The sequence below is a fragment of the Lepisma saccharinum genome, chromosome 3 (genome assembly GCF_977018435.1).
Source record: "Lepisma saccharinum chromosome 3, izLepSacc3.1, whole genome shotgun sequence".
Classification (NCBI taxonomy): domain Eukaryota; kingdom Metazoa; phylum Arthropoda; class Insecta; order Zygentoma; family Lepismatidae; genus Lepisma; species Lepisma saccharinum.
In genome coordinates, this window is record NC_139231.1 from 72,877,951 (window position 1) to 72,905,539 (window position 27,589).

At 36.8% G+C, this 27,589-nt stretch overlaps 1 protein-coding gene across 1 annotated transcript in view; it reads left to right on the top strand.

Moving 5' to 3' along the window:
- The first annotated feature begins 6,332 nt into the window (after positions 1–6,332).
- The window catches only part of LOC145985130 (RNA helicase aquarius), a 195,012-nt gene continuing 173,755 nt past the window's right edge, over positions 6,333–27,589 (top strand). The window contains exon 1 of the mRNA XM_083118776.1: positions 6,333–6,752. Within this exon, the coding sequence (XP_082974902.1) occupies positions 6,672–6,752 (81 nt within the window). The 5' untranslated portion in view covers positions 6,333–6,671. The remainder of the gene's footprint in view (positions 6,753–27,589) is intronic.

Below are 27,589 nucleotides of genomic sequence, written 5' to 3' on the forward strand. Positions count from 1 at the left end.
TATTACTTGTATTCACCCAAAACTTGTGTAAACAACAAATTTCGATGAAAGTTAGTACCAACATTGGTTATACATCTTGTTTTCACAGTTACAGGTACTCTTAACCAGGCATAGACAAAACTAGAAATAAATCAGTTGCCAGCTTTTTTTCTTTTTTGCAAATACGGACCAAGAAGGTCACGAAATCTTATCTTAAAACATTTAATTTATTAATTAATACATGATTGGATTAAAAGTTAATTAATTCTTGCAGCCTGGCTTGCTTCTTTCTTTTCTAGATATTTTAATGTTTTCGGCTGTCAGCTAATCGGGCCTGTCACAACCTACACCTGGGTGGTGGGGCTGCCTCCTGTGGGTTCCCAGATCAGGGTGGCTACTCTAAGACAATGATAAAATTCAAGTACAATTTCCAGTTTTCAAGGAGAACTTCCCAAAAATTCAAGGGTACAAGCAAATGTTTTGTCTATTTAAACATTACCTATTATCGTGTGTAATTGATTGATTGATTGACTTGCTTTATTTTACTTCGCTTCTTGTGTCACCTTTGGCTAATTTGCGAAGATGCGGATGAGTGATGATATGATGAAATTGATGAATGGACACTCACAAACATCCATGCCCAGGCCAGCATTTGAATCCTGCATTCCTGGCCTCATAGCACAATGTGCTAACCACTCTGCCACGGGGTCTGGCGCTATGTGTAATCATAAGCATATTAGGAAAATGCTGATGATTACACAAAACAATATTTAAGAAAATTAAAACACTGTTGTCTGCAAGAACATGCACGTGAGCGAATAACAGAAAATGAACTGAGTGCTTACACAGTCGAATTTCGGTCATAAAATAACTCTTTAGCTTCCAAGCTCCAAAAAGATTAGGCTTGGCACCATCCCATGATTTGCTATGTCTGTCAGATAGATTGTTCTGCAAAGAATATTAATAAAGTATAGGGATTGAGAGAATTCTGTTTTGTTTTCCACTGCAGCTTTCTTTTTCTTCCTCAATAAAAATAAAAGGTAAACTGTGAAAACATGCGACAGAACATTTGTAAATACGTTTAGATCCAATGGAACTTGGATTAATAAAAGCTGCAATTTTTCACGTCTACGGAGAAAAATTCGCGTATAATTCCCGGAGCCAATTATTCATGCATATATTCCGTAATTCAGGGAATTCACGGTAAGTAGCCACCCTGCAGGTACATCCTTGTTTTGTTAGGATTCCAACACCCTTAGCCTTTCTGGATTCCTCCAGGCCCACAAGGCAGTGGGAGCAAACTTTTTTATAGCGGTGTTTATTTGCCACGACACAAGGCTGTTGATAGGTATTTGTGGTATTTGTTGAGTATGTCCATGCCACTGTACACCCTCCACACCCTGATAGCCTTGCAGCCTCGTTCCGGGACTGCTTATTTGGGTTTTTCCTTATTTGCAGCTTCCCCTCATATCTGAGGGAGGTTTCACTATCCACCACCTGTGACCCCTCCAGTCGCTGAGGCTCGCACTGGCTCAGCTTCAAATATCTAGGAAGCGTAATTGAGAGAAGTGGAAGAATAGATGAGGAAGTAAACAGAAGAGGACAAATGGGTGGTGGACTATATGAAAGCATTCGAAGATTAATATGGAACAGGGATGTACCTATGAAATGCAAGAAGGTAATATATAACATACTATGTGCCAATAATTATATACGGAGCAGAGACTTGGACAATGACAGAGAGAGACAAAAGAATGATGAAGGCAGTGGAGATGCAATTTTTAAGGAGTATATTGGGGAAGACTAAGAATAGATAGAATAGGAATGAGGAGACAGACAGTGGGTGTGGTGAAGCTTCAGGACAGGATAGATCAGGCACAGATGAGATGGTTCAGACACATGAAGAGGATGGATGCAGAAAGACTACCAGTAAGAGCTTACAATGCACAAGGAGTGGGAATAAGGCCAAGGGGGAGATCAAGATGTGGGTGGAAAGAGCAGATAGCAGAGAGCGTTAGGAGAAGAGGACAGATTGGAATACCGTGGAAAGAGAGGAGTGGTGAAAGACCAGGAAAAAATGGACTTCTATGCCGACCCAGCCAGAGGCAGGAAACGGCAAAGGATGATGATGATGATAATTCTTGCACGAGAGTGGCCTTTCTAATGAAGGCTCAACTGGTAACAGCATGAATAACTATGCAATACATTCTAATTGACAGCCAACTCTACCATATTGCTGCATATTTTAAAATTCAGCTGGCAACAGTGAAAAAATGTAATGCCATGTTTATTATTCTGATTTAATGATCCAGAAAAAACACAAAAAAAAATACTGTATTCGATGGAAATTTCCGTAAGTAAACTCGAGACAGTTTTTAAAAAAAATCTTTGAATTGAATTTAAGAATTCAGTCACCAGATGAAAATTTTCAGGTGCCATGTTGACCAGGCACCCTGTGTTTTTATACCCCTGGCCTTAACTCATTGTGCCCCACTAGAAAGTGAAAATATTAGCATAATTTATTAAGATTATGTTCCATGTGAACGATTTCTGTTTTTAGCTCACAAAGATGTATTATAATGGACCCAATGAGTTTCTTTGGTACCATCTATTATGTCATTTTTTTCAATGTCAACTCCCTGCAACATGAAAATCTGTGCAATTATGTATTATGGATTGTTTTTGTAGTGTTTTCATAAAATGTTACTGGTCGTGTAAGAATTCTCAACAACTGCTACCTTTTAGATGTGATCAGTCGGTAACGCATCTGACTATCATGCTCAAGGTCCCGGGTTCGATCCCCGGCCAGTTCAAACCTGAGAACTTTTCTAATGTTGGAAGCGGCTCCGGTGCCCACCCAGCGTCAAATGACATGGGTACCTGGGGGAAACCCTGGGGGGTAGAGGCGATCAGGGGCATGATGCTGATCACATTACCCCCACTCACGACTGGATCAAGAAAGTGTGGGGCGTTACCCCCACACCCCCTATACGCCTTCATGGCTTGGTGCTAAGCACAGGGGAGCACTTTACCTTTATCACTTTTTTTATCAGTTTTATTTGGTTGGGAGCATTAGGTTTAGTACTATTAGAATTTTTAGGTGTCCTTTGAATTTATATGCATTCAATACAGTGTCACATCAGATCCTTCAATTTTAAAATAATTCATTCCATCATCATAGGTTTGTACATTTTTAGAATGTCAGAACCAGCTCCTTTCCACAGATTCCTTTTTTATGTACTACCTTCTCCTGGGACAGTCATTTTCCAACATGATGGGTGACATTTTTTTGTTCACCTAGTTTAATATATCAGAAACGATTAGAAATTGAGACCTGAAATACAATTTATTTTGTAGAGCTATATAAATTAATTTCTAAGATACCTGAATAAGTTACGCTCAAAATCACTCCTTCATTGCTAAAATTATGGTGGTCATTTGGGTGACAATTTAAAAATTTGTCTGCAAATAAAGAAATAATTCCTTTTCTTCAGATTGACAGGTTAAATATATCAGGTTGGTCCCCATGAAAAAAATATGACATTTTTGTCTTAAAGAAAGCTTTTCGTGTATGTACCTAACTGACTTCATTCTCAACTTTACACTCAAGTGGTTTGGTCGATTTGGGTAGTATGCATGATCAGGCTGGTCAGGACTGGACCTACAGTTTAAAGTGGAATATGATCCACTGCACAATGTTCTACACTGGGCACTAAACCCAGGACTCTTTGATTACATGGTAACAGTGTTGCCACTTTGCCACCAGGGAGGCCAACTTTTGGAGTAAAAATGTTTGTTCCACTTTGCTGGAATTCATTTTACAAAATGTTACATAGAACATCCTTCGTATCTGCAGATGTAAAAAAGTCAAAATTTTCAAGGGTATAAGGTTGGTCACACGCACTTCTGATTTTCACAATTTTTAAAAAAGAATACTACCTGTAAGTTTTCCTATACAATTTTAAGAATGAAATATTCAGAGACAGTCTTGGTCATGCCAACAGGAGGAGGAAGTGGCAGAGTCTTTAAGTCGATTCACGATGGACTTTGTATGTATGAGTTGTGCATGTAAGTTACCAATACAACATTTACATACACCTTCATTTTGACTACACATGGTTGACATCTGGCACTCGTACCAGAGCAAACACTCCAGTAGAAAGGGACTGTTTGACCATGTTAATCCACACAAATTAGCACTGTAGGGAAAATTATACCACTGCACCCATCAAAAGAACTGGTCTTCCATGTTGACAAGCATTGACATTCACTCGCTGCATTACTGACCAACTTCAAGACAATTTTTCATACATCTCTCACAATTAATTTTATGCTCCCAGTCAATCTGACAACCGGAAGCCTCCATTCACCTACTCTATATAAATGAGAACCATGCCTGTGACAGTATTTTAATCTTGTGGTAACCATTTGGGCTCCGGTATTCCTTTCTACACCCTCAATTTCAGGCACATTTCAAATATTTTCGTGAAAATATTTAGTTCCTCATAACAAACAGTGTTTGCAAATAGCGCAGAGGTTAATTTTTTAGATCTACGTGCTACGAAACTTTCATTTTTTTTAAAATTAAAATTCCTTGTGTAACGTCAAAAAGATTTTTCAGAGCTTCTATGATGGTGGATGATGGATTCATATGACAGGCGCAAGTCTGAAGATTTCGGATCACGGATTCATGTCACAGGCGCACATCTGATTGTTTTTTCTTTTTCTTCTTATGATTGACTTGTGCAATGGGAACATTTGCGATTGCGATATGTTATTTGTGTGATATATTGGCAGGTTGGACATTTCAGACATTGGATTTCATTTATGTGACTTCAGAAATTGGAATTAATTATTTCTTTTTGGCAACTGCAGGCTGTAAAGGGGAGTGTTGTATTTTATAAATGACTTGTGGGATAAGATAATTTGAGACTTCTTATTTTTATGATGGGAAGGGAGTGGAGGGTGGTATTCTGTGGAAAAGGACAACAAGAACTTTCAACGTAGGAGTTACTTCATTTTTGGACTTACAAATTTAATTCCGGACCGAAATTCAGTGCCTGGCCTTGGTAAAAAGAGGTAAGTTACCTTCTTAGGTTTAATTTTAGCCTTCATTTATCTTCATGTGTCAATGCAGAAAATAGTGAGAAATAGTGTTCTAACATGCCTTTAAAAGGAACTCTATAGATAAAGGTGGGGCCACGGTAGCAGTAGGTCAATTACCCCAGGGGCGGAGCCCGGAATCGGTGAGAAATTTGGACTCAACAATTTCAAATGACAATATCTCAACTTTAAATAGCTGTACATTCATAAATACTTGTTTCGGCACTCCAAATTTTTGTTTTTCATAATTAGCATCACATAACCTCCATAAGAAAAAAACAACCTCCGAAATCGAGGGTGTAGAATGGGATACCGGACCCACCATTTGATGGAATGCCTGAATCTCGAAGAAAATCCACCAAGAGTATCGCATTATCTATGTGTTATCAGCTTCCTGCACACTCCCTTTCCATACTTCGGCGTACAACAAAAATAATTCCCACTTTAAACTACAATTCCAGTCGCGATTTGCCTATCTGTGCATAAAGTGGGTTTAAATAATGACTGTGACATTTCAGGTTCAAACCTATTCACAAATTCGTAAAATATCACATTGTCCCTCTGCATACCCATGAGGAAGCACAGTATTATTTTTTATGTTATGTTATGTAGTGTTATGAACATGTTCCTGTCGGGAAGCAGTAGAAAGTTTATCTCAAAAAGGATACTAACAACTCGTTTTTCCCATGGCTCAGCCATGTAAAGGTCTGTTACAAGTTCGTATCTCAAATTCCAATACCATATAAAATCCCACACTTTTGAAAACATGACTTCAGTTCATATATTAAGTACGATTTGGCAATTTTGTAATGCTTCTTCACTGGAAAAAAGCTTATTTAGATAACTGGCACAAGTAAACTATTGCTAAATGTTCAATTACAACACCACCACAGACCACACCCACGAACACATTTCACAGATTCAATATCAAGACTATTCTTTAGATATTCGAATTTGTCCTGTGTCACACGTATCCTATAGCTCCAAAAGTAACAAATACGTATTTCATTTCTTAAAAGAGATTAATTATATTCTCTTCTATGTAAGTATAGCAATTCTTATTTTCATTCTCTTTCAGTCCGGCAGAAAATGTTGAGATTCCTATCCAAACAAACCCGATTGGGTTTTTGATCCCCAAGAATAACACAGAAAGAAGAAAGTGTTAAATATTATGGTAGTAAACTGTGTTCCGAGAAAATAAACGTGTTGGGGGCAATTTGGACAAGGGTCCAAGTGTGTTTAAGTGTAAAAGGAAAAATACATATCTGTTACGGATTAAATGAAATAATTATGGTTGTATATAAAACAAGCATTTGTGTACAATTCATTAAAGGGACAATTTAATTGAGACATAAGACAGTGGAACACAACGTATGTTGTACGATGTACATTTCATATCGGTTATCACAGTGACATTTCAATGCATTTTTCTAGTTTTGTGAACATTGAAGCTTAACCATGCCCGTGTGGCTGTATTAATGTAGTCTTGACTTACTAATAAGTAGCGGTAAGAGTAATTGTTAGCTATATCAGCGTGCAAAGGGGCAAATAACACTATCAAAATAGTACTTTTGATTTAATTGGTCAGTATGTCGTCAGGAAGTGCAGCTGCAAAGTCTAAAGGCCCAGCTCCAACTGTGGAGCAAATTAATGCGGACAGGATAACCCAGGTAACAGAAAAACTTTAATTTTCCCTATGACAGTGTGTAGTATTTGACCTTCATAATCATATATTTTTTGGTCGAAACTATATTCACCAGGTGAGAATAGCATACAGGTCTACTTTCACCTGGTGGTGAGAATGGCATATAAGGCTATCATCACCAGGTGCCAAGAACATCTTAAAGGGCAATTTTCAACAGCAAAAGTAATTTCTTGAATCATACCATAACATTTTATTTTATCATGTTTTATTACATCCATTTGCAGTATTATGGGCCTTCAGATGATGATGATAATAATAATAATAATTTTTATTGTAGAAACATATGAGAACATCACATGTATTACAATCGTCAGAAATATAACCTAGCCTTATACTAATAAAGTACATATAAATCTTTCGCAATGCAGAATAGGGGTCTCACTGCAGAACATGGGCTGCTTTTTTCCTCTATATAGACAAACAAAATTTATATCCTCTAAAAGTATGTACCTTCTACTTCCATTTTTCGGTGTTACTTTTCCGATTACTATTATATTATTGCGCGTAAAAAATGTTTTTCCTGCTACTAAAAGCAATGCATTTCTCCATTTGTTCGCGTCCATATTGTTTACGTGCTCAAGTGTTGTGCGATAAGGGAGACCCTTCATTTCGCGACATTGGAGTTGCTGGTAACGATCAGATATACTGGAAACACATTTCTTGAAATTTACAGAAGAAAAGACGAGAAAGTACTTACGGAATTTATTTCTTGTGGATTTTCTGAAAGCTGGAAAAAGTGTTTTTTCAAATTGTGCAAGTTATTCGGCCTGTAAATAAGGTATTTTTCAACATTCATGTATCTCCGTTGCATGATGGCTCGTGCCAGCATTACCGTCGACTATGTGAATCAAATGTTCCGTGCGTTCGATTACGTAACCCTCTGTCAGTGTAGCAACCACGCTGTAGTTTTACAAGATGACATGTGAGCGGGATTTTTTTTTTCCAATTTAATTTTCTGTTTGCCGAACCTAACCTAACCTTCCGTGAATGGTTTGTGGATTAAAAAAAAAACATTTTTCGGTTAATAAGTGTTAGTGTAACAACCACGTGGTAGTTTTACAAGAGGTAACACTTTACTATACCTGAGACGGATTCCTTCAAATTTACAGGAGAAAGTACTTACGGAATTCATTTTCTGGAGTGTTGTTGATGTTCCGGAATGTAGTTTTGGTCCATTTTAATGCGAATGCATGTGGTTTTCTACGAAAATCTATTTCCGACGTGCTATTGCTGCTGCCGTCATTTGCTTACTGCATGAGAGCACAATACGCGATATTGCTGCTGCTACAAGCCGATGTTGCCCGTATATGCTAAATTGAACGAAAAGAGTGCTAATGGAACCTAACCTAACCTAGTAGGCATACCTCGTCCCCGTAGTAAAATTCCTAAAGTGCTTTCAATTTTTTTAAAAAAATTTAAACTATGCTTGCCTTACCTAGCTTAACGTCAATGGTTTGTTTCTGAGGTGTTTTTTTTAAAATTTTGTAACTTTTTTTTTTATTTGAACATACTTTGAAATCCAGCCCAAAAGTAGGTATTTTTCGGTAAAGGAGCTTGCAACACTGCATGCACACTCCAAATCGACAAAACACTGGCACAACGAACGATCAACGGTAAGCTATCGCCATGTGTGTGGAAATAAACAAGAACAGTAAGTACTCGTAAATGTAAGAAATATACATTATTTTCGTTACAAATTCCATTATTTCACCTAAATAAGTGTTCCAGAATGCAGAATAGTACGTTAGCAATGTAAAAAAGTGCGAAAGAAATCATTCCCAGGTGTCTCAGGTATAGTAAAGTAGTACCTTACAAGATGACGTGTGAGCGTTTTTTTTTTTCAATTCAATTTTCTATGTTTGCCTAACCTAATTGAACCTAACCTAACCTTCCGTGAATGGTTTGTGGATAAATTTCGGTTCATAAGTTTGGAAACACTGCATATCAGCTGACGATAGACGTGAGTCAAAATTTGGCCGCCAATTAGCAACAACCAATAAATACTTATAATGTTAAAAATATCGCTTTTTTCATTGAAAAAAAGTAATCCCTAGTTGAAAAATGTTCCGCTATGCATATGAGGTAAGTAGAAATGAATTTTATTTAAAAATAAACGAGTTAAATGTATTTCCTGTATATGTTACTGGTACCCGGTTGGATCTACCGGAAACACATTTCTTGAAATTTAAAGGAGAAGAGACGAGAGAGTACTTACGGAATTTAGTTCTTGTGGACTTTCTGAAAGCTGGGAAAAGTGTTTTTTCGAATTGTGCAAGTTATTCGGCCTGTAAATAAGGTATTTTTCGACATTCATGTATCTCCGTTGCACGATAGCTTGTGCCAGCATTACCGTCGACTACGTGAATCAAATGTTCCGTGCGTTCGATTACGTAACCTCCTGTCAGTGTAGCAACCACGCGGTAGTTTTACAAGATGACGTGTGAGCGGTTTTTATTTTCAGTTCAATTTTCTGTTTGCCTAACCTAACTGAACCTAACCTAATCTTCCGTGAATGGTTTGTGGATGAATTTTCGCTTAAAAACCTTTTGTGAATAGTTTGTGCGGCATTTATCGGTTCATAAGTTTGGAAACACTGCATATCAGCTGACGACACAGCATATCAGCTGACGATAGACAACGTGAGTCAAAATTTGGCCGCCAATTAGCAACGACCAATAAATACTTATAATGTTAAAAATAACGCTTTTTTCATTGAAAAAAAAGTAATCCCTAGTTGAAAAATGTTCCACTGTGCATATGAGGTAAGTAGAAATAAATTTTATTTCAAAATAAACGAGTTAAATGTGTTTCGGGTATATCTAACTGGTACCGAGTGGATTTGTCGCTCCGGATTCCACCCACAGACACACAGTTTCTTTCATTATTTCAGACGAGGAATGCTTACAAGATTAGGTTAGGCCTGTTAGGTTGGGTTCCAATAGCATAAATACAATGAAAAATGTTTTTCCTGCTACTAAAAGCAATGCATTTCTCCATTCGTTTGTGTCCATATTGTTTACGCACAGTTTCTTTCATTATTTCTTTGAGGAATACCTACAAGGTTAGGTTAGGCCTGTTAGGTTAGGTTTCATTAGCATAAATACAATGACTAATTATTATTTAGGCTAAGAGAACTAAACCTAGCTACCTAGCAACATAGGCATTTTTTGCTTTCACTAGATTTGTGCAGGAATGTGCCTTTTCCTTCGTTGCTACGATGTCAATACCTCCCAACCTGGACACGTTTTTTCTGTTGTTTTTTTTAAAGAAAAAAAAATCCGCAACTTAAAACTTACTTTTCCCAATTACTAACTACAAAATGTTACCAAAAAATTATGAACCGTGTTCCTCCTAAGCAGCCCATATTCTGCAGTCTTACCCAAACAAACATCCCAACAGCATTTTAGAAATGTAACACCACTTACATAAATTTAGTAGTTAACATTATTATCTTTCAAGCATAACTATTTTACCTATCAAAATTAATTTCAAAGAATTCTTCTACCCTATGTATACAATTATCAGTCAATATTTTCTGTAGTTTTCTTTTGAATTTTAAAAAGGGCAGTTGACTTAATGACAGAGGGAGAGCATTGTGAAACTTAAGTGACATGTAGTAAAAGGTTTTTTGTGTCTTGTTGTAATTACATCTAAAAAATCCCTATTTCTGGTTTGATAGGTATGTGAACACCATAACTCCTCATAAATGTGAATGTTTTCTTTTATATAGAGTAGGCATTGGAATACAAAGATAGCAGGAGCTGTCATAATACCTAGTCTAACAAAATTTAACTTACAGTGACCATGGCTTGGAAGACCACACATTAATCTTACACATATCTTTTGCACTCTTAATAACCTTTTTATTGAAGGCTGATGACCCCAAAGTAGGTACCATAGCTTAAGTGACTGTGTATCTGTGCATAATAAATAGTTTTTAGAACCTTCAAGCTTACACACAATCTTAACCTACGCATTAAATAAACCCCTTTGCTAACTCTGGATTCAACTCTACTGATATGATCCTTCCATTCCAAATTATGATCTATTAAGAATCCCAAAAAGGTGACAGAATTCTTTTCATGCTCTGTATTATGATTATTACTATTATATATAAGTTCCAAGTTTTGGATCTTATCAGTGTTTATACAAAGCAAGTTAGCAGTACACCAGTCCTGAACAATATCGGAAGTAGATTTTAATGAGGACCTTAAAAGATTATTAGAATCTGAGTTCAAACAGCTATTGATATCATCAGCAAATAGGTAACTACTCACCAAGGGTGTTGAAATGTTATATGTAAATAATAATTTATGTAAATAATAAAAAGAATAGGACCCAGAATAGATCCTTGAGGCACTCCATGTTTAACAGATAACAAGTTTGACTCCTTTTCTTCAAAAACTACTCTCTGAGATCTCCCACTTAAATATGATTGCAAAAGTGACAGCTCTCCATCCTCAAAACCATAAAATCTTAACTTTTTTAGCAGAAGAGGGTGAGATACGGTATCGAATGCTTTGGACAAATCATAGAGTTTCACATTAACAACTTTCTTACTGTCTAACCCTAATATACAATTTTTCAAGAGTGAGACAGCAGCCTTAACAGTACCTAGCCCAGTTCTATAGCCAAATTGAGAGTTACTAAATAACTTATTTTGTTCAAAATAATCAACAATCTGATTATTTAGGACAATCTCAAAAACTTTTGATAGGACTGGAACCAACGAAATAGGTCTGTAACTATCAGGAAAAGACTTATTACCCTTTTTAAATATGGGTATCACTTTTACAAGCTTGAAATCTTCAGGGAAAACACACCCAATAATACATGAATTTATAATATGAGTTAAAGGTTCCTTTATAAACTTTACAATATGATGGAGCTTAAGTTATAACTATCCTCACATCTACTACTACTCATTTTAATGATTGTTTTTGCAATGTCTTTTACTTCAACAAGATGAAAATTAAAAGTACTGGTAGGTTTTAATAATCCATTTAAATAGAAACTTGAATCATTTTTGCTTGGGCAAGATGAAACTTTGTTCAGGATTTCTTCAACTTTATTAATAAAAAAATGTTGAGTTCAGATGCGCTAAGTTGGTTATTAAAATCTTTTCTGTTCAGATGTATGCAATTACTCTCTTTTTTACAATATCCCACATTGCTTTTGACTTATTTACTAGAGTTGTTTATAAAAATATCATTAACCTTAATCCTATGTAGCACAGACCTACATAGCCCCAAAAACCATCCACGGGTAGCCCCACGAACCATTCATACAAGGTTAGGTTAGGCCTGTTAGGTTAGGTTCCATTAGCATTCATTTCACCCCTAAATTGATCGAAAAAATAGGGTTCGTACTAAAATTGAACATCATAAATCATTTTCTTGTAAAACAAAGGCGTGGTTGGAAACGATGACAGGAGATTACATTTTCGTTTGTAAAATTACGCATATATACACACCTATTTAAAAAAAAATTCAATCGGCTTTTTTCAAATTTCCAGATGTGACCCCCGGTTTTTTACAACAGATTTGTGATTAGGAGGCCAAAATTAGTTAGTATACCGAAAATTAACAAAATTGGAGACTTTCTCTATATTGTCAATTCGCTCCAATTGTAGATATGATTGTTACAGTACATTTGAATCTTGGTGAAAATAATTACCACTGTTTGGAGTTCCAAAAGTGCAATATATTGGCGAAAAAAATATATAAAAAGTACCTTACGAAAGCATTCACACTTCGAGAAGGCATTTTTTCGTTCATAGAAGAAAGAAAGTGTATCACAGAATAGTGGAAATGATTGTGAAAGTAAATCTGAAGCTTCCTGAAAATAATCAACACTGTTTGGAGTTCCGAAAAAGCTCTATTTATCAGCAAAAAGAAGATGAAAAAAGTATCTTATGCAAACATTTGTCACTTCCCACTACAAGGCATTCAACAGTCTACTGTCACAATGAGGCTTGAAGGGGTGTTGAGCTTGAGACCAAGACGAGACGTTGAAAGGGCCCAAGTTCCAATTGTCTAATTCTGATTTTATCATTGTGCACAGGTTTTTTAACAGGGTTTGATTTGTATTTATGTCTGTTAACACATACTTCGAAATTTTAGCTATTACTTAATGCATGTTTGATATAGAATGTGCTTTTCCTTCCAAATTCTCCTTTATGATAGTTTTCTTGCCACCAGACATTCGTTCACTGTCATCTTGTTTTCAGACTGATACTGCCATCTGTGTGTGGCATGAAGGGTTTTGTTTCGTAGTTAGGTTAGGCTTTAGCATTACAATAATTTCCCTAAATGTTTTCAATGGTAATGGTTCCGAATGTTTAATGATTTTCACAAATGTTATACAAGTATTAGGAAGTGTTTTAGAATTCTCGAAACTATTGGTGGATGGCGAAGTATTATAAAAAGCATTGATAACATCATATTACAATTAAAAAAAACAAAGTGTGAGAAGCCATTTCCCAGATAGTAATAAATTAAAACAAAGTTTAGCACAAATACATAATCGAGACTAGATTTACTGGAAACTTAAATAGGTGAACAATGGAAATCAAATCCGGGACTTATTGGTTACAAGGCAATTTGGGCATTCCATGAAAAGTGGTCCTACTCTATGTAAATAACAAAATGAATCAATTTGAAAATTAGTATTGTTTTTAATTGCATTGGGGTTTAAATGTCTGTGAATGCATATAATTTGCATATTTAACCGACAAAATGTATCATCTTAGCCCCCATATGTTTCACACACAAATGAAGACAAACTTTGCTAAAATTTTGGAGCATCACTATTTTTTTTAACAGATACCCCCAAAGTAATTCATAGCTCTATGAAATCAGTTCAATATGAATATTTTAATCCAATCTCATGTCTGGAACCATACATTTTATGTGTAAAATGTCATGCATGTAATGTTGGAATTCCCTAATAGCATTAACTGATGGTCACTGGAGAGCATTCTAGGTTAAATATTTCCCATGTTAGATATTTTTGCAGAGAAAATTAATTATCAAGCTTATCCCTTTCTGTAATCATTCTTAGTACAAATGATGTAATACTACTTCTATTTCACAAAAAAAGTTGCTAATGCTATCATCTTATTTTCAAAGGGTCCTGGGTTCATTGGGGCCATTTACCCACTGTATTCCCTTGAGAATTATGTTGAATATTGATTTAATAGGCAGATTTCGATGTTTTACGTAATATAAAAGTGATTCCAGCATGAGGAAAGCACATATAAAGGTGATATTTGATCCCAAAGTATACTTTCAAACCTAACACGCTTAACCTAAGGAGGTACAAGTATAGCTGTTGTTGTGGAATGTCATGTTGGGTAGCATATTCACTTATGCGAAGCCTTCGGGCTGTTCTGCTTCATGGTAAAGTAACATGCTAAGGTAACAGACGTACTTTACTTCACAATAACATTTTTCTGCGACCTAAAAACAACTGATAACGTTCATGGACAGCATTATGTTCATAAACCATGCAAAATATTTCACTTTCTTGTAGAGTTGGGATGGACGTTTTTTTTAAATAAAAAACTGGCTTTTTTGGAAAGAAACCGGAAATTTTAGCTTTTTTGGCTTTTTACTAATTACAGCTAACCTATTTCACTTGCAATGTCAATTAAGAGTCTTAGAGGTTCCTAATGTTATATTTTGGAACTACGTAAGTAATTTTACGGTAACACTTTACTATACCTGAGACAGATTTCTTCAAATTTACAGGAGAAAGTACTTACGCAAATCATTTTCTGTAGCGTTGTTGATGTTCGGGAATGTAATTTTGATTCATTTTAATGCGAATGCATGTGGTTTTGTACGAAAATCTATTTCCGACGCGCTATTGCTGCTGCCGCCATTTGCTTCCTGCATGAGAGCACAATACGCTCTCGTATTGTCCGTATATGCTAAATTGAACGAAAGGAGTGCTATTGGAACTAAACCTAACAGGCCTAACCTAACCTAGTAGGCATACCTCGTCCCCGTGATGGTTTGTGGGGCTATCGTGAATTTTTGGGCTAACGTCAATGGTTTTTCTGGCTCAAGGAACGATCAACGGTAAGCTATCGCCATGTTGTGTGTGGAAAGAAACAAGAACAGTAAGTACTCGTAAATGTAAGAAATATACATTACTTTCCTAACTAATTCAATTATTTCACCTAAATAAGTGTTCCGGAATACAGAATAGTACGTTAGCAATGTAAAAAAGTGCGAAAGAAATGATTCCCAGGTGTCTCAGGTATAGTAAAGTAGTACCAATTTTACATCCAAGAGACACACATTGGCCATTTCTGCTAGTTACTAATTTGTTTTTACCATATGTGAGTTTGTGTATTACGTACCCAATGCATAGTGGTAACACTGTCTTATTATCAGGGGTTACCAGGTTTGATCTTCAGTGGACATATTGCATAGTGATTCAGATTCAATTTTAAAACTGTAGGCCCAGTCTTTATGAACATATCTGAGCACAAAATGAACTTAATACAACTTTCACGTGTTTGTGCCATTGTCATCATTTCATGGACTGTTTAAAAACTGAAAATAATTTGGTTATACTCAAGTTGCATTCCTGTGATGTCATAAAAATGAAGCAAATGCCCAGGTTCGATACCCAGTGGAGGCACATAGTAGTTTGATCCCACTTTAAACTGTAGGTCCAGTACCGATTAGCCTTACTGTGCATAGAGTGGACTTAACACACCAATTCTATCAATCAAATGAAGCAAATGTTAATATTAAACTATTAGATGTTTCAGGACAATTAAAAACTGTACTATTCACAATATGTATGCAGAACTACTACATGCATATACACTCCATTTAAAATCAGTATGCTACTACAAGGGACATTTAGAGCCCAAAGTTACTTATAAATTCATGTACTGTTGTTGGAAAATGGCCAGATTTTTTATTGAATGTTATATATTAAATTAACATGTTAACATAATTTATTGTTCTGTTCATAATGCATAAGTTAATTAATACTGTATTGTTATTATTATGTGAATAGGTAAAAAGAAGGTATAAGAATAGAGATATAACAGTACATATTCATTATCTAGCTTGTGTGTAGTTGAGACAACCAAAATTTGTATGAAACAACAGTACAGTTAAGAAATTTAATGTCAAAAAGACATAGTTTTGAATGTTTTTTTTAATAACAGAAAAGGATATTGGATCCAGTTGATGAAAAGCAAAGTTTCTGATTAATATTTTATCCATATAGTAGCATGCATAAATCTGATACTGTCCTTCAAAGCCATATGATCTCAATATAATCCTTGCCTTCCAATAAATTCAATGAAAGAAAATAACCTTCAATTATACAACAAATGCTAAAGAAGTATATTTTCATTATTTAATTTTAGTATTTGGTAAGTCTTTCTGGGGTTGGTGGAGTCTATAGGTCTGAAATATGACCTTGGAGGAGGGGGGAGATCTGAAAATGTGGAACAAATAAGATCCAAAATTCTGTAGGGTTGATTGAGTTAGGTTATTTTACATCATTTTTCTGCTAAGTCAAATCGTGATGATGAGGATGAGCAACGATATGATGAAATTGATGAAGGAACATACTCATAAACAACACCCATGCCCAGGCTGGGATTCGAACCTGGAATTCCCTGGCATTGTAGCATACTTTGTTAACCACTCTGCCACAGCGGTCGGCAAAATTCTGTTGGAGTTGGTACTAGAGCTAAACATAAAATTGTAGAGTTGCAGTATGATGGTTCAAAGAAACAGGAAAAATGGATCCCCCCTCCCCCCCCCCAAACAAGTGGCAACATATACAGAAGGTTGCCCATGATAAAAATAGTCTACTTTGAACCTCGCAACTAGCTAGTAAATCCCCTTGCACCACCACCGATTGTGTTCGATGTGATGGCCACGGGCCCGAACGATCGCCCAGCTGTGTAGTTTCCACTGTAGCAAACTCTTGCGTAGAATGGGAAGGGGAATGTCTCGCCATACCCTGGCAACTTTCCCAAGACCCTGCAAGGTATGGGGACGGCGTCGAGCAAGTGCCTGTTTGAGGAGTCCAAACCCACAGTAGTCCATTGGTGAGGCCTCCGGGGATTTCACAGGGATGGACGAAAATGGAATCACTTGAATTCCTGTTTCTTCTACCTTCCTTGCATAGAATGCCTGGGATGCTCGAGCTGTATGGCTGGAGGCCTTGTCCATGTAGATCCATACAGGTGGGGGATGTGTGTGTCATACAGAGGAACCATAACGTTCTCCTGGAAGTAAGCTACGTTGACTTAGGTGTTGGAAGGCACTTTGATGAGTGGCAGCGTTCCCCGACTGCAATATCCGGCCACCACCAGAAATCCCTTGGAAAACTTTTCCTTGCACTGCAGCACAAAGTCAGAACGGTTCTTCTGGTCTGTTGGACGGTAGAAAATGGATCGAACTCTGTTGGTCTCATCTAAGTAGAGCCCCCCTCATCTAGGGTACACACCCATTTCCATTTGTCCCCTGCAAGGTATGTTTCATACAGTTTTCTGGCGTTTGTGAACCTCTCCTGGATGTGGCACTCTGTGAGGCAGTGTCCGCGTGCTTTGTGACGTGCTTCCAATGAGAGGTTCTTCCGGATGATGTCGGAAACTGTGCCTTTTGAGATACCATGGCGTATAGCCAAACTTCTCTGTGTTGGGGGATTGTCATGTGTCACTGATGTCCTAATGGCGTGCACTGTATTGGGGGTTCGAGTGGGCTGGGGCAGTGATCTCCTCATAATTTCCAGCCGACCACGTATTGCAGGGGCCTGTTGGGCATATCATCGGATAATGAGACCCACACCAGCTTTGCTGATGATTAAACCTTCTTCTTTGCACCGTTTCACTATTGCTGAGTGACTATAATGGGCGGCGGAAAGTCCACAAATAAACCCCTCCCAGAAAGCGGTCACTTTTACCTTCATCGTTCCATGGATCATGCTCAACTGATACTGTTATCTAGTACATGCCCCAGTGTAGCCAGCTCTGTATCAGGACATAACAGCAGTTCAATGTGTCGTTCGCAATGGCCAGTCAAAGTCGACTATTTTTATCATGGACAACCTTCTGTAGTCGCTTACTGACAAAGGCTGTCACACAGAGTACTACTTGGTGCTTATTGTTTACATTCAATTCTAGGAAGTTTTCAAATAGTATTGTGTTCCACAAATTAACAATGGTTTTAAATTTACTTAAATTTTTTATACCACTATCATTAAACAGCAATGATAATTTGGGTCATGTGCTTTACTATACTTCGCTTTTTGTGCCACTTTTGGCTAATTTGCGAAGATGGGAATGAATGATGATATCATGAAATTGATGAATGGACACTCACAAACATACATGCCCAGACCAGGATTCGAACCAGGGACCCCTGGCGTATCTCGTAGTATGATGTGCTAACCACTACGCCACGGGTGCCTGCGATGATAATTCTTTGTTTATAAAATAATATACAGGGTGTTTGAAAAAGAACTCCCTAGTTTTCAGTATAAATTTAATAGGGAAAGTAATGAAAACTTACATCAATGAGTACATATCATGAAAGAGGATTCCTTCAAGTTTTGTTCAATGTTAGTACACGGGATCCATTTGTTGCCCTGCCCCTCGTCGAGACGATATTCCACTTCTCGCCACGTATTCACCAACATTTCAGGTGTAACTGTCCCAACCGCAGCGACGATTCTTTCCCGTAAATGATTGATGTCTCTGATCCTAGCACTGTACACAACATTTTTTATGTGGCCCCAAAAGAAAAAGTCCAGTGGGGTTAAGTCTGGGCTTCGTTTTGGCCAAGGTATTGGGCCAGCCCTGCCTATCCACCTTCCTGGAAAGCGAGTGTTAAGAACCGCACGCACCTGTTTACTGTAATGAGGTGGGGCGCCATCTTGTTAGAAAAACACAAGCCCCTTTTCCGCCTCAATATCGTCCATTTGGGGAAAGACGTACTCTGTCAACATGTCATGGTGAACGTCCCCGTTTATTGTTTTTCCTACAAAAATGAAAGGACCAACCACACAATCTTCCATCAAACCGCACCAGACATTAAGTTTGGGAGAGTCACGTTGATGCTGAATAACTTCATGTGGATGCTCTGCCCTCCCCAAATTCTACAATTATGACGATTAACTGTTCCACTGACATGAAATGTAGCCTTGTCAGAAAAGAGAATGTTTGGTAAAAAATTGTCATCATCATCAATTCTGTGTAGAAAGTCAACAGCAAACTCATACCTTTGGATTTTATCGGTAAGTTTCACTTCATGTAACAGTTGCAATTTGTAGGCGCGCAACTTTAGTCTTTTACGAACAACATCATACACTGTACCTTTAGGCACTCCTAATTGTAGACTACGTCTGGCCAATGACTTCTTCAGGCTCTGAACACACGAAACACGGATCTGTTCAACAACATCTTCGGAAGTTCTCGGTCTACCTGGTGATTTACCTTTTAAAACGCTACCGGTTTCCTTGAAAGACTTTAGCCAATGACGGATAGTTTTTGCTGTAGGTGGTTCACCACCATACTTACGTCTAAAATTACGTTTCACTGTTATAACTAACTCAGTTTTCACAAACCAAATAACACACCGCTTTCTGTTGTGGAGTACACATTGTTGCTGAGTTGCTCTGCACTACACGAACGCCGGAACTGAACTGAGGAAACAAAGGAAAAAAAACAGCACTGGTGCCGTCTCAAGGTCAAGCAGACCTACCAACTGCAAGGGTGCCAAACTTGGAGAGTTGATGAATCAAACACCACAAACTAGAATACTGTATGTCACTTTGTACAGATTCTAGGACACATTAAAACTAGGGAGTTCTTTTTCAAACACGCTGTATTAAAAATTAAATTATACGCATTAGCAATTTATTATTATATAAAAAAACATGACTAAATGTGAGTTAACCAAAAAAAAGGGATGTTTTCTCATGATGACTGCTACTAAAAAGTGCTACCTTCATTTGGTGCAAAGGTACATAAACCTTAATCTTAAAACTTAGCTAGCTTATCTACAGGGTAGGGTTCTTTGTAGACAACGAAACCAGGCAGGATGCCTTCCAATGGAGACGTTTAAACGAATATATTATTTAAACACAGGATACATGGAGTAAGAATATTTACATGATAAGCTACTTTCTTCTATGCTTTTTATTATTTTATTTTCTCTATCTGTATATTCTTCTATCTGGACTTCCTTCTCAATGGACAGATCTGGATCTGGACTTCCTTCTTAATGGACGGTCTGGATCGGGACTTCCTTCTCAATGGACAGTCTGTATCGGGACTTCCTTCTTAATGGACGGTCTGGATCTGGACTTCCTTCTCAATAGACAGATCTGGATCGGGACTTCCTTCTCAATGGACAGATCTGGATCTGGACTTCCTTCTTAATGGACAGTCTGGATCGGGACTTCCTTCTCGTCTTTTTTGTTAACTTCCCTATGGATTTCAATTTAGGTTTTGACTATTTAACGAATTCCTTTAAGCGTTGGGAATAATACTAATATCCTCCCTTGGGGCTGCAATTGGAACGCGCCACCACTAACTAGGTACAACAGAGTGTATACTTGGTGCAGCCGATTGACATGCGCATCCAAGTAGGTGCTACAGTTAAACTGCGCAACCAAAAAGTGCTGTGGGGCGTCGATCTGAACGCGCTCGCCACTGATGTAAACAAAATTTCCCCTATAGGAATGGTAAATCAATCATACAGATGCAATGTCTGTTCAAAGACACAAACTTGTATCAGTGCTTTGACTTCCTTAATTTTCATATTAACTTACATGTGATCACTGATTTGATTTATAAAATATATATATTAATTTACTTCTTTCATATTTATTCTTTGTCTTCTTATAATATATTCTATTGTTTTTCATCTTTCCAATTTGCTTTGTTCTTATTTATACAGTTATTCACATATATTCTGCCAATTCTTAAATCTCTATTCGTCTTTGGCAAACTATTCACATTACTTGATCCCATTGGGTACGTAACACAATATTCCCCCCGTTGGCCATAAAAAAATTGTCATATATATATATATATATATATATATATATATATATATATATATATATATATATATATATATATGCAGATAGATTTTTTTTTCAAATTATATATGTACAAGTCTATTATTTCTTCTTGACGCTTTCTTTCTTCTCTTCTGTACAATTATATATTCTAATGTTGTCTAAATTCTCTCTTTTTCTCTCTTCTTTCTATTTTCGTTTCTAGGTATCTTATCACCACATTCCTGAAATATTCGTGACCTCTCAAGTTATTTTTAAATACAAAATATAATTCTTCAATAGTTCACCTCCTGCAAGTCTGCTCGTCTAATTTATCCAAGATAGTTTTTACCTGTCGATGTCCTGCCAAAATAGTAATTTTCGTTTCACTTTTCTTCTTTCAGCAATCTCTCTACAGATTATCAGTTAGCTCAGATTTTTCGTTTCAAAGAACTCTCTCGCTTCTCTAAGTTGACCATCTACGTGTTTCCATCAGCTACAATAATTCTTCACATCAGCCTGAATTTCATATCAGCATGTATCTAGATATATTTATTTCCTGGGATTACAACCCAATTCTCGGAATACGACCGATTCTTCTTCAACTTCTGGGATTACAACCCATTTCATTTGCACTTTTCTAAATACACGATGACCTTTAGTCGTCTAAGCTTACAAAGAATATATTTTACTGATACTGTTCAATCTTCTTTCATATTGTCTTCTCCTTTTTCTTGAGAGTTTTCTTCGTAATTAACTTCCTTCTGTGCCTAACTGTTCTATCTTCTTCGTTCTTCTGGTCGTACAATTGAAAAGTTGATTTCCATTTTCCATATTACTTTCTTTGGCATCTTTCCTTTTACAGGTTTGATCTTCCACTATAGGTCTCATTGTTCAATGGAGTGATGACATAAATTAGCATTCACTATTCTTTCTTTAGATATAACTTGCCGAATAAATTTTCCTCCAACGATGACTATCATATCTATATATCTTCTTACAGGAACTAACATTAAAGAACTAAAATTTTCTTCCTTCAAATAGAATATTAATATTTGCCCAAACTAATGATTCCACGAATTTTTCTTCTGGTGAACTGGAACTTTTTCAGAGAACTTTAATAATTCTAGAAACGTACCCTTGTCAGTCTATAAATCATAACATTTCCTTCCTTTGCACTAGTCAGTCTTATTTGTTTCTTTCAATTCTTTCAAATACTTGTTGCTTGTCACTATCTTGTTTTCTTTCTCTTCCTCTTTCTTTTCTTTTCTTTTCTTTTCTATTCTTCTCAAGATTCTTCTTCCTCCTCTTCCAACTTTCTTCTCGTAAAGAAATTACTTTCATTTCTCTCTTCTTCCAATCTTGTTTCTGCCAAGACTTCTTCTGTTCTAAATCTTCATCAAATGCATGCTCTCCTTGTCTTTTCCGTCTCGTCTTCTTCTTCCTTCTCTTTGGCGAAGTAGCATCAAAATCCATTTGATCTATGTCGACCCTTTTTAGCATATTATTAACTTTCTTCAAGTTCTTTTCTATTTTTAATGTCTTTCTCTTCTTCTTCTTCCATGTCTTTACGTGAATATATCTAAATTTCATTTTACTTTTCTTTCTTCTTTGTTTACATCTTCTGCTCGGCTTATGCTTATTTTCTTCCTCTGTCAGAGACTCGTCACAGGAACTTTCTTCTTTCATCTTCATTTCGACGTGGATTTCTTCATCATTACATTGACAACTAAATTTTTCATCTTCTTCTATTTTCTCATCTTCCTCTTCTTTGACCTCTTTAGGCTCCTGAGTGTTTTCTTCCCGTAACTTTATAGCTACATCTTCTATCTTGCTGTCATGCTCGTTATTGGAACTTTCCTTTTTCATCTTCCAACTTCTATCTTCTATAAGGACCTTCGCTTCCTCTATCTTGCTTTCATTTTCATCTACTCTAGAAGATACTGCTTCTATTTGCGATTTATCTTCAACAATTTTTCTTTCCATACTGTCGGTTCTGTGTATATTTTCCTCTCTAAGTTTTGAAACTTCTTCCTCGATCGTCCTATTTATATCCACGCTTTTGTTTTCAATTAGCAGTGTTGTTTCTTCTATTTTCTTTTCCAATGATCTTCTATTTTCTTCACATGTCTCGGTTATTTTCTCGTACATTTTCTTGCTTTCATTTCTTACTTCTTCTAACTTTTCTTTCACTTCCTTGTTATTTTCTTCTAACTTTTCTTTCACTTCCTTGTTATTTTCTTCTAACTTTCTATTACTTTCATCAAACTTCTCCTTCAATTCTCTGTTATTTTCATTTATCTGCATTGCCAGCTTTTGGAACATTTCCATCAAGTTTATTTCTTCTGTCTTCTTCTGCTTTTCTTTTAGCTTTTCCTTCTTGCATTCCTTACATGTATAATCTTCTTCCCTTTTACTTATTGCTATGTATTTCTCCTTTCTTATTCCTTCACACGTCCAATGTTTCATTTCCTTACATGTGACACAGAAAATAATTTCTTCCTTGTTTCCTTCCTCTCCGCAACAAATGAAAGTTTCCCTTTTTTCTCCATCTTCCTTCATTGTAGCTTCTCCATTCTCATTTCCATCTTTATCCTTTTCCTCCATTTTCAATTATTCTTTCTCTCTTCGCTGTCTGGTTCCTAATTCTCTAGCCCCAAAAGTTGGTCGCCATTTATTTATGCTACCTTCATTTGGTGCAAAGGTACATAAACCTTAATCTTAAAACTTAGCTAGCTTATCTACAGGGTAGGGTTCTTTGTAGACAACGAAACCAGGCAGGATGCCTTCCAATGGAGACGTTTAAACGAATATATTATTTAAACACAGGATACATGGAGTAAGAATATTTACATGAGAAGCTACTTTCTTCTATGCTTTTTATTATTTTATTTTCTCTATCTGTATATTCTTCTATCTGGACTTCCTTCTCAATGGACAGATCTGGATCTGGACTTCCTTCTTAATGGACGGTCTGGATCGGGACTTCCTTCTCAATGGACAGTTTGTATCGGGACTTCCTTCTTAATGGACGGTCTGGATCTGGACTTCCTTCTCAATAGACAGATCTGGATCGGGACTTCCTTCTCAATGGACAGATCTGGATCTGGACTTCCTTCTTAATGGACAGTCTGGATCGGGACTTCCTTCTCGTCTTTTTTGTTAACTTCCCTATGGATTTCAATTTAGGTTTTGACTATTTAACGAATTCCTTTAAGCGTTGGGAATAATACTAATATCCTCCCTTGGGGCTGCAATTGGAACGCGCCACCACTAACTAGGTACAACAGAGTGTATACTTGGTGCAGCCGATTGACATGCGCATCCAAGTAGGTGCTACAGTTAAACTGCGCAACCAAAAAGTGCTGTGGGGCGTCGATCAGAACGCGCTCGCCACTGATGTAAACAAAATTTCCCCTATAGGAATGGTAAATCAATCATACAGATGCAATGTCTGTTCAAAGACACAAACTTGTATCAGTGCTTTGACTTCCTTAATTTTCATATTAACTTACATGTGATCACTGATTTGATTTATAAAATATATATATTAATTTACTTCTTTCATATTTATTCTTTGTCTTCTTATAATATATTCTATTGTTTTTCATCTTTCCAATTTGCTTTGTTCTTATTTATACAGTTATTCACATATATTCTGCCAATTCTTAACCTTGCACGCCTGGTGCTGCCATCTCTATTCGTCTTTGGCAAACTATTCACATTACTTGATCCCATTGGGTACGTAACAAAAGCCTGAAAAGGGAATGAAATGAATGGACTGTCGGAACTAAATTGGGACATCTGGTAGCCTTGCATCAGTGGTTATAAAAATAAAACTACCAATATTGCAGACTGCAGACTTCTTGAACATGCCTCTCTACACAATAAACCTATTCACTTATGCAAGGACAAAATCGATTTCTTTTTACAAATGTGAAGAATCGCCGATGTTATTTTTCTGGCTTTTTATAGGCTCATATTTAAATATTTCATGGCTCGAGGGGGCATGTCCCCCACTTTCCCTCCCCTGGGCACAGGAATGCTGATGGCATAAAGTAATGTTGTCACCTTGTAATCAAGAGGTTCCAGGTTCAATACCCAATAAAGACACAGTGATTCACGTCCCATTTTAAGCTGTAGATCCAATCCCAATTAACGTGTCTCGAGCATAAAGTGGGCTTAATTAAACAAAAAATATTTTACTGCCAGGAAGCCAAATTTTCTTTTTAAATTGCCATTTGTGGCCAATCTATTTCAGTTTCTGCCTCATTTTTGCTGCCACCATGCACTATTGCAATGCATCTCAAGTGCCAGGCTGTGGGCCAGTACCGGGCCCTGGCATAAATTGTACCAGGCCACAAGGGTTCATTAGATCAAATGATTGCCAACTATTTGAAGTTAATTTTATATTTGTCAACAAGCCTAGGCACATACCATATTCCATTATTTATTAATACTTAATTTCAAAGGTGCACATTATTGTATAAAGTTTTAAAAAAAATAAAAATTAGAATTTTCAAGCAGGGCATTGGCTTTTATAATCTGAATTTACCATGCTGTAGTCTCACTACAGTTGAGAACCACTACACTAGGAGGCCAAAATACACCACATCTTGTTCCATGACTAAGTTTAGCGGCCATTAGTCAAATTATACATAATACACTTGAAAGTCAGAAATATTTTATGCTAATGCAAATGTCAAGGACGTTTGATATTAGATTTTCGTTCGTAGTCATAGTTCAAGAAGAAACTGTATCATCAAGGATACATTTGATTGTGTTAACAGATGTAGGAAGATTTCTTCTTTTTCTTTTGCTTTATGTGCAAATTCAAACATTGAAAAGTGCCTCCCCCATGGTGTAGTGATAACGTCGTGGCCTTGTATAGAGCGACCACACCTTCGGTGAAAAGTCTCCGTGCACCTTCTCCTTCTTTCGTTCAACTCTGGCCATAAGGAAGCATGTTCCACTCTGCCCCTCCCCTCCACATGGGAGTACGATGCACAGGAGTTGTGGGTCTGCACAGACTTTTTTATAGTTCCACCATAATCAAGGAGTCCCGAGTTCGATACCTGGTGGAGGCACATTGTGCAGTGGCTTGGATCCCACTTTAAACTTTAGGTCCAGTTCCGATGATCCTATCTATCCATAAAGTGAACTTAAAATAACAATTCAAATAAACAAATCAAACATTCACAATTATAGCATTCTATTTTCAATGTATAAGTGCAACACTACTCAAGTTATGTGAGTGTGTATATACTATGTACATATATTTAAAAAACAACTGAAATTTGAAGATAAAATTTGGGAAAAACTATCCATTCAAAAAAGCCATCATAAATGAAGGCTGTGAAATAAGAGAAATGCAGCCAAGTAATGTATTTTCATTGAATTGAAGCACTTTGGGGAAAAAGGCACAGTCAAAAAAGCAGTGGAAAGAGACTCAGTTTTTTTCTTTCAAAAAAGCAGTTTTTTTTTCCAAAACCATTTTTTTCCAACCACTTCCAACTCTACTTTATCAAGGTGGTATATAGGGTCAAAGGCATAGGCACCGACTCCATGTGGCTTGGGGAGGCTCGAGCCCCCCCAATATAACGATGTGGGGGCAGAGCCCCCCAAATAATTTTGCTTAAGAGGATCTAATGTATTATTTTGCTTCTCTTGTAAAGTTTACTCTGAATTGTGCCACAAGAACTTACGCGTACCTTTAAATACACATTTAAAATTTTCTAGACCATAAACTTTGGGGGGGCTGAGACCGCTAAACCATCAACTTTGGGGGAGGCTATGACCAGAAACAGCAAAACACATGAGTTATTACTATATACTAAGTATGTATTTATGAGTATTGTTAAAATTTTTACTAAAAAGAGTTTCAAAAGACTATGTGCATGAACTAGGGTAGTGGATGGGACGTTCGAGCTACAAATGGCTCTCACATGACATTCAGAAGGAGATAGATCATTGATATATTAGGGAGATACGTTTTGCGCTCCGTGGTAGCAGATATTAAAAGTCAGGAATATTTTGCTATTATTGTTGACGAAACTTGTGACATATCCATCCGTGGACAATTAATATTCAGCATTTGAACTGTGAATAAAAGAATTGATATTTTTGAGGAATTCATGGGCTTTTATTAGGGGTGTGCGGGACGGGAAAAAATTTCAATTTCCCGACTAAGTCGGGAAATTTTCGGGACGGGAAATGTTCGAAATTTCCCGAAGCTCTGAAAATCTCGAAATCTACACGTCATTTTCACTTTAAGTGATTTCTGGATTAAAAACTAACAATTTACGATAAGTTCCAGAAATTGACAATGCACAAAATGTCGAGAATTCACATTTTAAAATGACCATTCGGTATTTCCCGACTGCTCGGGATCCCGAAAAATAAGAAATCATTTCCCGAAGTCGGGATCGGGACAGGAAATTTTTTTCCCCGATCCAGGTCCCAACTTTTCGGGATCCCGCACACCTCTAGCTTTTATGAGATTCCGAACACTGAGGCCAAAACTTAAAGAAGGTAGAGAAAATGAATCATTCATTAATTTATTTCAGTGATCAGAGCCCCCCCCCCAATAATTTTGACAAGTCGGCGCCCCTGGTCAAAGGTACCTGTTCATTTCCTGGTGGAGGTATATTATTGTAAAATGATCTGAATGATTACTTTATCTGATCATAAATTGAACCTGAAACGAGTGTGTGTAATTATCTTGATGTGAATATCAAGAATGGATATTCTCTC